Source organism: Myiozetetes cayanensis, unplaced genomic scaffold (assembly GCF_022539395.1).
Source record: "Myiozetetes cayanensis isolate MyiCay16 unplaced genomic scaffold, myiCay2020 scf13, whole genome shotgun sequence".
Lineage (NCBI taxonomy): Eukaryota > Metazoa > Chordata > Aves > Passeriformes > Tyrannidae > Myiozetetes > Myiozetetes cayanensis.
In genome coordinates this window covers 5,696,100-5,708,971 of record NW_026086937.1, presented here as the reverse complement: position 1 = coordinate 5,708,971, position 12,872 = coordinate 5,696,100, and the positions used below count along the sequence as shown (strand labels likewise).

The following is a 12,872-nucleotide window of genomic DNA, read 5'->3' as shown; positions in this document are numbered from 1 at the left end:
GTGTGACCTTCCACCTTTGAATTTACAGAGAAACAGGGATACAAGCAGCGAGTGGAGACCTCAAGTGAGGCATTATTAGTACTTTAGTGTTTGCAATACTAATCCCGTGGAGTTGTGGATTTTAGAAAGCACTGGAAACCATTATGCAGCAAGGTACACTGGCACGGTAAGAGAATATCCGTTAATATTCAGTTTTTGGGAAGGCAAGCTGTCCAACAATCTAGATGTTAATCACAGTGGTATTTTATGAAGTATGGTAGGACATGGGAGGAGAAACATGGACTACCTGCATCCTATTACTGCAAATTGCTCTAGCAATTACTTTAGAACCATATTTAAAGTTAATTCTTAACTACATCCCCAGATGCTGCAAAACAGAAGCCTGTGCTTATTGATTTACAAACGTTGACCAGTATATATAAATAGTTCTACTGTATATTTCTTCTTCAAAGAGAGATACAGGTTAATGACAAGTCAATTACTCAATAAAGTACACTACCCTTGTATAAATGGCCATTTTATTTGGAATATACTATCAGAACAAACAAGTGAAAGCCATCTACAAGCACTGAAGGAGATTCCAAGCCTATTCTGATTTCCAGTAGCTGATTCACTACTGTTCTGCTGCTAAATCCAACGGGAAGTTTACATTTGCTTTCAATAAGTAAAAATGAAACAGTGGTTCTGAAGTTACCAGCACTATTTAGGATGTGTCCAGCAACATATTAGCCTTGTGTCCATAACAGTCAGACATCACTGCACTGTGTGGGTAGCACTGCTCCACAGCAATAACTGGAATATTGAACACAAACTCAAAGACACTCAACTTACACCTGCCGGATATCCTGAAAGCTTTGTTAACAACTGCACTGGTGAATCCAATTAACGTGATCTGTGTCCACTTAAAACACTACTGACAAATCACTGCCACCATATCCCGTGGTACACATGTATATGTGCACATGGAGCACATACATCTATGCCAAGCAGAAGGAATCTGTGTCTTGAGAGCAACTTAGGACTGAAATGTACCAGGTCTATTTGTTTCTTCTGGATCTAAAGTCCCAAAATTTGACAGATTAACAAAGTTTGAGAGATTTTAACAGGATTTTCATGGAGGTAGTTATTGATGTTCTCCTGCATTCACAGACATAGCTGGAGGAGTTCCAGAGTCTGCACTGAAAATAAGACAAACTTTTTGCATTAACAAGCAGATCCCAGAGCCTGCTCTTGTTTATTGAGCAAATGCAGCAAAGGGCAAATCCATGGTTGGAAGAGCACAGCCTCAGCTGACCTACTTCTATCACATGGAGAAGCCTGCACTGGGAGGCCAGTGAGGTTGCCATTATCAAGACCTCAGGTTTAAATTGTGCAAGGTTAATGATGAGAATCTGTAACATGACATACAACACAGATATTTTAGAGAATTTGCTTTTGTTGCCAGAGAATGAAGTCACCTGTACCAGTTATCCCAAGCTTGTTTCTTGACAGAGATGCCTTTGAAGTCACCTCTGCTGATGCTTAAGATGCAGAAGTGATTCTACAGCAGTCAGTTCACTGAAATTCTGATGTAATTTGCCTGATTCTCCCTGCTTTTAGACTGAGTATTGTGAGCCTTGGAACACTGCACTGAATTTGCTTAGATAATCAAACTGACAACTATGAGCCAGAAAATATCAAGTGACATTAAGGGCATGAGAGTGACAGAGGAATCCAGTTTTATTTCCCACTAAACAGCCCTAGTATCTTAACCTGTGAGGAGTAATTCTGTCCTGCACCTATGTATTTTTATTGTCACAATCCATTGCCACATAATTCAGGATTTTTTTTCATATTTAGTATATTTAAAGAACTGGAAACCCAGACTTTGCATCTCAGTTGTTTGATAATGACCTGAAAGAAAACACATCTAACAAAGAACAAAAGCAGCAGAAGAGATATATTCTTGTGTGACAGATAAACAGCAGATGTAAGATGACAATTGTTAAAAACAAACTAACAAAACAAACAAGCCCTACCAACGAAGTTCATCATGGACCACCTCTGCCTCAGTCTGAATTCGCTCCCTGGGAATCCCCAAATTATTTTGGGCTTTAGGGATGCTTTTAAAGCATAGCAGGCTTCTAGCAGAGGAACGTAAGAAACAAATATCTATTCCATCTGCTATTTATTCAGAAGATTGATTTATTTATTTAGAAGATACTCTTCTAAACAGAAGGTAAATCCATAACCAAGCACTCAGAAAGCAGCTGAAGGGCTCAATTTCCATCAAGAGAAGGATGAAACTCTTCTCGCTTGTCACAATCCAAGCCTTTCTTTCCCACACATTTGTTCACCTATCAAACTCACACATAAGAAGGCTCTGAATCCAAACTTTCATGCTAAGAATGATCTTCCATTCAAGGAGCTATTTGGGTACAACCTCCATATAAGCAAATCCTATCCTCTAACCAGATAAGGCCTAAATCCTACAGTAACTGCCTGTCTGGATGTGTGTTGTACAAGGTATATGTGCTCTGGGTAATTCACAATACAAACTCAGGCATGAAGGACATTCAGGAAATTGGAATGTGAAACTTCCAGTTAAAAGGAATATGGATAGTATGGAAAGTCACCTCCTGGTAACATGACAGACAATACTCTGAGTCTTTCCTACAGATTTGTCTAAAACACTTCTCTCCTCCCCAAAATGAACCCAAAACTTTGTAACATGTACACTCACTTCAAACAATGGAGAGGTCCAGGAGAAACTCTGGTTACTCTGTTGACACCAGCACCATTCACAGTGTTGAGATGAACTTCAGAGATGTAGAGGGTCACAGAGGAGGACTGCAATCGTGTCTTCACAACTTCCAGTGGACATGTCAGAATTGCACCAACAGTACCTCCACATCTGCAAAAATAAACAGGATCACCACATGTGTAATTGCAAAGAAACTGTGGGGATACATACACATAGAATTAGCATTGTAATACAGTCAGACTGCAAAAGGTGAAGAACCAACCAGAACATGTATGACAGGGCTGCAGTTATTTGCCCTTGAAGGCAAGCAAACTGTTAAGTCAGTTTGTTAAGCCCACAAAGCTGGAGTGAAAAATTAAACAGACAAAAAGTGGTGAAGGAGCACAGTCTTCAGTACATGCTGTTCAAATCACCTCTGGAAAGTAGCTCAGTAGTTGAAATGTTTAACTTCTTATGGTAAATTTTAACTATTTTTTTTTTTTAATGTTTAGTGCACTCCTGACCACAAACAAGGTGCCAACAATCCTTAAGGGTAGAAAAGATTTATGTGCTATGCACACAGGGCTACATGTAAAACCCGGTAAAATCTGTGCCACGGCAATTTAATAACAACTTCAAAATATTTTGAGTATTGTACCATGAAAGCAGTGATTTCCTGAGTGTTTCCCCAGTTCTGCCAGTACAGCAAGGCAGACTAAGATACTACAGACTAGAACCTAGGAAGACAAAAGAGCTCAAGGGGCAGAGCAGGTGAAGACTTGTAGGTTTTGCCTCAGTCTGTTCCTGTGAGCAAGTCCAGGCAAGCCGTGCACGACTTGTGCTGACAGTGCAGTTCCTGCCGTGCTGCTGGAGCAGAACACAGCCAAGAACACACTGCCTGTGCACTGCCCTGCTCAGAGGATTCTTCTAGTGCTGATTCATCACTCACTTATTAACATCTGCATTCCTATCTGTTTAAATACACCCTCTGAGGGACAGATATCAAATCCACAAATTCTGATTTCCAAGACAGCCCCAAATGCCCTGACATTACCATTACAGAAAAGCCCTCGACATCTTCCTTGTACCTTTTCAGAGATCAGTATTCTTAACATTGCTAAACACCCTTCTTAAAACTATGACCAGGACACTCTCTTTAAATATATATTAGTTTTATATATCTCCTTTAAAAAGCAATCAAAAAATCCATCCCAGCAAGTAAACCTAGATTTCAGTTCAGGTATCAATGCTAACAACTACTCAGTTTGAAATCCACTAACACACAAACACAATTTGTACTACATTCCAAGGGCCCAGCATTTGCTCCCCCGATGCATTAACTACAGGAGGTGTTTCATTCTGACAACATAATTAGCATCTATTTCTTTTCTAACATAAGAAACTCAAACACCCCCAAAACCTTTAAAAAGCTGTAAGCCTGTTCAACAGTCTTTTTAAAATAATGTTTTCCAAAATGCAAAGGAGAGTTCAGTCCCAATTAGGAATAACAGTTAAGACTCAAAATTTCCTATACATTTTTATAGCTGGGTAGTCTGATGACTCTTCTATTACAGAGAATACAAAAAATACAGCACTGCATTCTAAGCAAGTAAGGACTGAACTGACAGTACAGCTGCAAAGTAGGATAGCATTTCATGATGTTCACTTCATGCTCCATTTAAATCTAGTGACCTACAGGTGTCCTATTACTAAGCCTAAAGGCATTTTGCCCATCTCTAACTCCAACATCTACTTTCTAACTCCAACTCTTTCTTCCAAGGTTTAATTGAAGAAAGATATCCAATTTCTTTGTCAGTTTGGAAAACAGTGTTCTGGCAGGAGGATGTCCCAGTCTTTCAGTGTGTGCTGCACTCACACAATTACAGACTGACACACATCTTGGAGTAGCATGCTTGGAGTGAGCAATTCACTTGCTCCTAATTGTATTTTAAAATTAGAGTTGCAGAAAGACAGGACAGATGTGCTAAGGTTTATTTTAGCCAGTGCTGGACACAGCAGGAGCTTGTAATATGTGAAGGTTCACAACATGACCACCACATGAGAACCACAGGTAGGCCAGCCCTAAACACCACTTGACATGAAGATGCTTGAACTCTAAAGCTCTGAGCAGACAGCAAGTTGCTGTATTTCCTGCAGTTCAAAGCAGACACCACCCCATGGTAATGTGCCTGTGGAGGCAATGTAGAAATCTGGTTTTAGAGTTTATTTCCTTTTTTGCAACCCCTCCACTTCCAACCCCCTTGACCTTACACTCCTAAAAGTCTTTCTGCATTTGATTTTGGACAGGTTACCTGAGAACTTGATTTTTCAGCAACAGCAATCACAAGAGAAAGCACACAGTATGATTTATATTAATGACATAAACACCACGCAAGTGGGGAAGAAAGTAGGACAAAAAACCGATGGCCTACATCCTTGAACAGGGCTTGGAATTTGGAGCTCTTAATGTTCACACCAGAATACATCTCACCAGAAGAATTCTCCAAAGTTGAAGATGAATGCTGCCCTGGAGCCTGCGCCCTGCATGCTCCCCTGCCCCACACCCCTGACTGTGGCAGCACTTGTGCCAGATGTTCACTGTGGATGGCTCAGACACATCTCACTCCACAGTGGACTAGGAGATGACTGGGGAAGAGGGCAGATCCACAGCTACTCAGTGTTTGCTCTTTTCAAGTCTGCCTACAGCGAGCACTGCTCAGTGATAGCCAGTGGATGGTTACCTGCATCATAAGGAAGCAGCAGATCACCTGCCTCCCTTTTAAGGCCTTCACCTGCATTACTTTCTGCCATTCAAGTCATTTCAAATAACCAGCACCCTTGGCAGCTTCTTGCTTTTGTGTTGTTGGGTAGTTGAGTCGATGATTCAATTGAACCCAAGAATATTTTCAGTGTTTCCCACTAACTACTGACAGTTTGAATTAAACTTCTTCTCTGTTCCCATCCTCAAGATCCCAAACTGCTACTTAGAGTTGAAGACAGCAGAGTTTTATAGTGCTACACAGTTCTCTATCACTCAAATCTTATAAAAAAACCCATTTCTGCTTCTGTCCAAGTCTAATACTCCACTTTCCCAGCATTCAAAAAGTCCCATATAATAGAGATAACATCTGGAACTGAAGGAGTGAAAGAAAAGGCCTTGGTATGTTGAGAACTTCTCAAGGGTCACAAGATCCACTGAGTTTGAACGAGCACTAAATGAAGGCATAATCCAGGAACTACTCTTGACTTGTCTGGTTCACTTGACCTTTAAGATAAACATGCAAGGCTTGACAAAAACCTGTTTATGAGGAACTGTCAGTAAACTGAGCCTGTGTATAAACAGAGACAATTCAGGAACTACATACTCTGTACAAATAAGCAACTTCTAAGCAGCAATACCAGCTGCTCTGTCACCAGCAGCAATGACAGCATGTTTTCCTTAGACATATTTCTGGCCTATTGCTTATTTAACACACTATTAGAAATATTGTCCAAAAAGACAGCTACTTTTTTGTGCCCCAAGTCCTGGCAGGCCATTAGCAGCCAGCCAGCAGCTCCTGCTTACAAGTGTTCTATAAATTGCCAGCAGACTTCGCTGTTAACCCTCCTCACCAGCTCAAATTATGGGGAGTTTTTTTTGTTTGTGGTTTAACACAAATTATGGGCTAGCACACACTGGAAAAACATTTTTTTTTTTTTTTAAGAGTTAGAAAATTATTAGATTTCTTCTCCTCATAACACAGGTGGGATTTTGTAAACTACTTCAGACATTTTTACTACCTAAAACCACTCTGGGCTTCAGTATTTCCAGACATGCACTAGGCCCCAACAACTGTGATTCCTAAGAACACTTACTAGTGTGTAAATTTTTCTCCAGAATTAGATGGGTTTCACCTGGTAGAGTAAATAGGCGAGCAAATACATTCCTGCTGATAGAGTTTAAGTGGCAAGTGAAAAATGGCAAGACCTGAGACATTTCTGTCTGTATTTTTATAGAACTTTCTAATGAATGCTGTTCAGAAGACCACTTGCTCTTATGTATCTTAGATGTGGCATTTGCCTCTAATCAGTGTTTACTACAAGCCTTTTTCAGCTCTGCCAAGTGAGTATAAAAACACCTGCAAAGCTGACTTTAATCAGAAACACCTGATCATGAAAGGGTATGAGAATCCACCTGTAGAGCCCAAGGAAACTGAAGGGTAGAAAACCAAAGATCAGTAGGTAAATCCATAAAAATAAACACACTGGTAAAAAAAAAGTAAAACTAAAAATTCCACCACCACGAACACTGTCAAGTTAGAGAATTAAGTCTTCAACTTGAGCCATCTTGTACAGTTTAAGAGACATGGTGCTCAGTGAAACAGATACATGTACACCATGAGACATGTAGGTATTATCTAACCTGCAGGATCATGACAAACTTAAAAAAAAAAAAGAGAGCAAAACCAAGAACAGTTGTATACTTGACATCTCTTGGACAGAAGAACCTAGGGAGATGACAACACTCACCTGAACTACAGCTTATTCCAGACAGCATCCATGGAAATAAAAGCCCCAAACACCCCAGCCACAATATATTTAATTTGATCCCTAATGTGCATTTAGAAGTCTATCACCTCACCAGACAAACAGAAACAAACCTGGATCTATGGGGCTTTAAGCTCTGCTGGCAGTTCAACACAGACAGTTCTGACAACCATTTCCCCATTTTTTATTTGAGTGACACTGCAAGGAAAGAAAAATTCACATGCCCCAAAAACCTAAACCCGTCTGGCATTCAAATCCCAGGTTCTGTTTGCAGAGATGGCTGCACAAGAAAGCCTTCTCTTATTATTCCAAGTTGAAGGTATCTGCCAAGGAGCCACTGCCATTGTCCAGAGCAGTTAAGTATCTTCTACTGTTACCTTTCACACCTGCAAGTAAGAGCAGAGAGCTCCAGCACGGATGAGGGTCTCAAATCCAGCCAATGGACTGTCTATAAATCATGTAAAGCAGATTAATATCCCCAATGTCAGCATCAGCTGACCTAGAACTGAAACTGTCAGTGAAAGACTTCTTTTATTCCTTGAAATAATGATGTATTTCATAAAAATAAAAGGCAAGGCTGCATGGTGTTAGTCTCAGATTCACCTTTCACAGTGTTTGTAACCACAGCATCAAAGACTTGGAGATAACCCCTGACCCTGTTATCTCAGGTCTACATTCACTCAGGTATTTTACCAGCTATTTACCTTTCCTCTATGAAAATGAAAGTTCCACACAAATACTGGCTGTCAAAAGGAAAGCAGGAAAACTGAGCTCAACATTCTGTCAAAAAAACCCCAAGCATCAAGGTGTCCAAGCTTCTAACAAAAAGAACTCCTTCCTATCTCTTCATTACTGCAAATTCAAGTCCCAAATCTGTCAGCAATTTCATAGAGCTGTCTTACAACCAGAGTACCTTTCACATCAACCAAGTCCCAAGTTTGGACCTTAAGTTTGCAGCATCAGTCTTCTGATGACATATAAGGGTAAGTATAGGTTTGAGAAAAAGCAAAAATGTACGTCGTTAAACCTGAATTTTCAGGGTTTTCCTGTTATTATACAATTCAACTTGCAGATTATAAGCATTTCCATCTTCAGTATTAATATAGTGTCTAGGAGTACTGGTAGACAGAAATCCTCAAGCCCCTTATTCACCAATTATGTTTCTTTACTAACAGAAAAAAAAAAGTAAGTTATGTATCCTTAAACTTAAAATACTAATCAAACTTACTATTTCTAATTAACAGTGTAAAAATAAAATCCCCCTGATGTGCTGCCACATAGAAACCTACAAGTGAAAACAGGAAAAACAGCACCAGGGGACCAAGGATCACTGGGTTCCGTTCTCCAAAACAAACATCAACATGAACAGTTTGGTTTCTATTAGGGGCCAGGGTAAATAAACATGTATAATAACATTTGTGTTAAGTTAAAACCACTCAAAGCACTTGCATCTAGAAAGAAATATGAGAAACAGACCAGTGGCACAGTGTCTCAAATACTGACCACAATCTTCATGCAATTTGATAACTCTATGGAGCAAAGCCCGAGCTTTAAACAAACACTGTCTTATTCCACATAGAAGTGTATCTGAATATAAAAATAACCTCAAGTTTGGATAGGAAGGGACTAACCTTCTTCTCACTTGTTCTGAAAGACAGCCAGGGTTACACATCAGGAATGCATTTTAGGGCAGAGAGGAGCTAAGTGCTTGACAACTCAGTTCTGACTCAAGTGGCTATTTTCTGAAAGGGCATAAAGAAGCCCCCATCATCACAATACCCACAACAGATTATTATTATCTTTTTAATCAGAAAACTCCAAGAATCTTTCACCTTTACTTCATAATTTTAACAGTGTCTGATCTCTGAGAATTCAAAGATTTATCCTAAATACATTTCCTGCGCCTCCCTCCGAGGTGATTTTAGTGAGACAGTTTGAGACAGTTCTATAATCAATTTGAGACAGTTCTATAATCAAGAACAAATAAAGAGACTCCTCCCTATGCTCCCTCACAGATTAAACCAGAAAACAGCCAACTTTCTGCAGGAAACACAGGAGTGAAGAAGAGCAGCAAACCTGACACTATCCAACTGTGAACTCAGAAAAGCAGCTGAACCCACCTCCAAACCCAAAACCATCCCTCTTTTTGCTGAGGAAACACTCAGGCAAGTTCACTGCTCTGATGGAAGTTTGTATGATACAGAATTACTGCCATAAGCTTTCTGGAAATGAAGAATAAATCATGAAAACCCAAAGATTATTTTTGTAGCCAACACCTGAATTTCATTCAATATACCAATTATGATTGCAAGCAGGCACATCCAAAACATATTAATCTTCCCTATAAAGCAAAACATTAAGAGTTTCTACTACTCTTTTCTTAAGGAGTCAGTACTCTCCAGCACATGGTGTGACTCTTGGGGAGAGCTCTGTGCAGGGTCAGGAGTTGGACTTGATGATTCTCAAGGGTCCTTTCCAACTTGGCATATTCTGCCATTCTGTGAACTAGAAGAGCATGTAACTATCAGTTACATGATTGAAGCAAAATGTTAATCTACAGCCCACATTTCAATCACAAGGCTTTGTAATTTAAGGATAGAGAAAGCTCAAATGATTTCTTCTTGGTTTGCAATAAAAGCACCTGAGTTTACACCACCAACACGCTGTCTACAGTCACAACAGCTGCTGTTTGACTGCGTGATAGGAGAACAGAAGATACGCAAAGAAAAAAAAAATCTAGAGCCCTGGCAGCTACAGAGAAATCCCAGGATGGCCTCATCTTTCTTGAAGTCCTTCTATCTATGTTACTAAACCAGCAACGTCATCTGTTACAGTTTCATTTCACAAAGCAGGAACTAAAAAATGAACTTGGACACTACAAAAAACAGCCAGAAGATTGAGATATTCGTGTTGTTTTCATAAGAGACTCCAGTGCAACTTAAAGGAAAGCAGAAAGGTTTGCTTGCTTTTTAAGTTTCACTGAAGGCTAAAGATCACTCAGGTGATCTGTTGTGCACCAAATTTGCAAAGTCATGAGTTGACCCTGAAAACTTTTCTACTGCTAAATGAGACCAAATATAAACTGTTAACTTGACTGGACTATGGCTACAGGAAACACGTGGCTGGCACATGCACATGAGGAAACTGCACTCAGCCTTTTCCTCACAGAGTAACCCTTGACCCAGCTGGCCAGCAGCTCACCACAGACCAGAGCTCTCTGCAGAAGATAGGAATGAACCAGCTGAGCTGAGCAATCTTCATCCGGTTTTAAGTTTCGGGTTTGTAAACCTGTTTGTGACGTTACACAAGTCTGCCCAGTAATCCCCCCCCGGGTAGAGCTATCAAGTGAGCACCACTCACAGAACCACAGAATAACGGGGATTGGAAGGAACTCTGGAGACCACACAGTCCAACCCCCCTGCCAAGGCAAGGTCACCTGGAACAGGTGACACAGGAACACATCCAGGTGGGTTTTGAATGTTTCCAGAGAGGGAGAGTCCACAGCCTCCCAGGGCAGCCTGTTCCAGTGCTCTGCCACCCTCCACATAGCGAAGTTCTTCCTCACGTTAAGGAGGAACACTTCTTGTGTTTTAGTTTAGAGCCACTGCTCCCTGCCCTGTCACTGGGCACCACTGAGAACAGTCTGGCACTGTCCTCTTGACTCCCCTGTGACATATTTCAATGCATTAATGAGATCCCCTCTTGGTCATCTCTTCTCTAAAATAAACAGGCCCAGCTCCCACAATCTCTCCTCATAAAAGAGATGCTCTAGACCCCTAATTATGTCTGTGGCCTCCACTGGACCCTCTCCAGCAGATCCTTGTCTTTCTTGAACTCCTTCTATTGCTTTTTTTTAAGCACTTACAAGGATGTGAAGTCTTAGGAAAAAAATTATACACTACTACATCTGCCTCTTGCTGCATAACCACTCTCCTCTTAAACAGAGTACCAGAAATTAAGGGGGTGAAAAAGCCCCACACAAGCAATAGACCAGGTGCATAACGTGCATAAATGTGCAAAGTGAGCTAGAAGCAGAGAAAGTGCCCACGAGTGATCCAACTCACCCAGACACGGTCAGAGAAAATACATTCTTATTCCACCTCAAACATGCCAGTCCAGAGGCAGGGAGCTCATTTTTGTCAACGACGAGCACAAGTGGAAGCCACAGCTCCAAGCTCTCCCATGGGATACAAAGCACGTTCCCAGTGTGTCACTCCCACTTCTGCACAGCCAGGCTCGCTCCCCAAACACCCTTTTACAGTCAAGCCAATTAGGATCCCCAGCTTGCCCTTGTAAGCCAGGTGCCCTTCCCACCCTGTCCCGGGAAGGGCCCCACGCTGTGTAACCACCTGCACCCCGTGCGTGTGGAAGCCTAAAAAGACAACGACACCAAACACCTGCGAGGGTACGGGAGTTACCTCAAGCCTAAGTAAAGCCACAGGGGACACACCTTTACTTCCAGCTGCATTCTTCCCTCCCGCCGCCTCTGCCTTTCCGGGCGGAACGCTGCGGGCCGTGTCCAGCAGCACAGCCCGGAGCGCTGGAACGCATCCCAGGGACACAGCGGCCCTGGGACACGAGCGGCACCGGCCGGGCACTCCCAGCCGGCCGAGCCACGGGGATACAGAGCCCATCAGAGCGGGCTCCTCCACGAAGATATCGGATAAGGGACAAACCTCCGGAACGACGCCGGTTTTAAGGGAAACCTCCACCACCGACACAACACGACACAACCCCCAGCCCAGAGCGCTCCCAGGGCCGGGCCCGAACGCGCACGGTGGGCCCGGAAGGGTCTCGGGGCAGCGGGCGGGGAACGGAGCGCGGCTCCCGCGGCCCCTCGGGTACAGGGAGCGGGGCAGCCCCTCCCGGGACACCGCCGGGCCCCGCCCCAGGGGCCGCCGCCCCCACTCCCAGGCCGAGCGGCAACGGGCGCCGGGCCCGACCAGCGGCCCAGGGACGGGGACGGGAAAGGCGGAGGGTCCCCGCCCGCGGCTTGTTTCACTCACCCGCCGGCGAAAAGATGCACCAGGGTATCTCTCTGGCTCATCCTCGTCGCCTGCGCCCGGAAAGCAGGAAGGAGGTGCCGGGCGCTTCCGCCCCGCGCTCAGCGCGCCGCGGCCCGCGGGGCTGCGCTTAAATCCGGGCCGGGCGGGCTCCGCCTCCCGCCCCTCCCGCCGCGGCCGTTGCGGCACCGACTGTGTGGGACACGAATACGCATCGACTATGAATATGCATGATATAAATATGCATAAATATGAATATGTAATGAGCCATTGTGCTAACCAGACACAGCTATTGGCTGCCCGCGTGTGACGTCACGGCAGAGGCGGGACGCGCCTCATGAATATGCAACACGCCGCCCGAAGTAAACAGAGGCGGCCGTTGGCTGCGGGGGGTGACGTCACCGCTCGCGCTGCCTCATAAGCCGGGCGCGGAGGGCGGGGCCGTTCTCCCCCTCACGCCGTGGGGCGCTGGCGCAGGCACAGCGGGACCGGCCGTGTTCTGTCCCTGCCTCCCCGGGCCTTTTTCCTTTCCTTCTGACGGGCGCTATAAGTGTGTGTAAGCGTCTAAAGCGGGGGTGCCAAGAGGACAGAGCCAGGCCCTGCTGGTGGTGCCAACCAAC

The 12,872-nt window shown here is 43.6% G+C and overlaps 1 protein-coding gene across 1 annotated transcript in view; it reads right to left on the bottom strand.

The window, feature by feature from the left end:
- Positions 1 to 12,415, bottom strand: part of SLC25A36 (solute carrier family 25 member 36) — a 31,373-nt gene extending 18,958 nt beyond the window's left edge. Inside the window, exons 1-2 of the mRNA XM_050308325.1 lie at positions 12,256 to 12,415; positions 2,723 to 2,893 (exon numbers count right to left, since the gene is read on the bottom strand). Of these exons, the coding sequence (XP_050164282.1) occupies positions 2,723 to 2,893; positions 12,256 to 12,296 (212 nt within the window). The 5' untranslated portion in view covers positions 12,297 to 12,415. The remainder of the gene's footprint in view (positions 1 to 2,722; positions 2,894 to 12,255) is intronic.
- Positions 12,416 to 12,872: the final 457 nt, after the last annotated feature.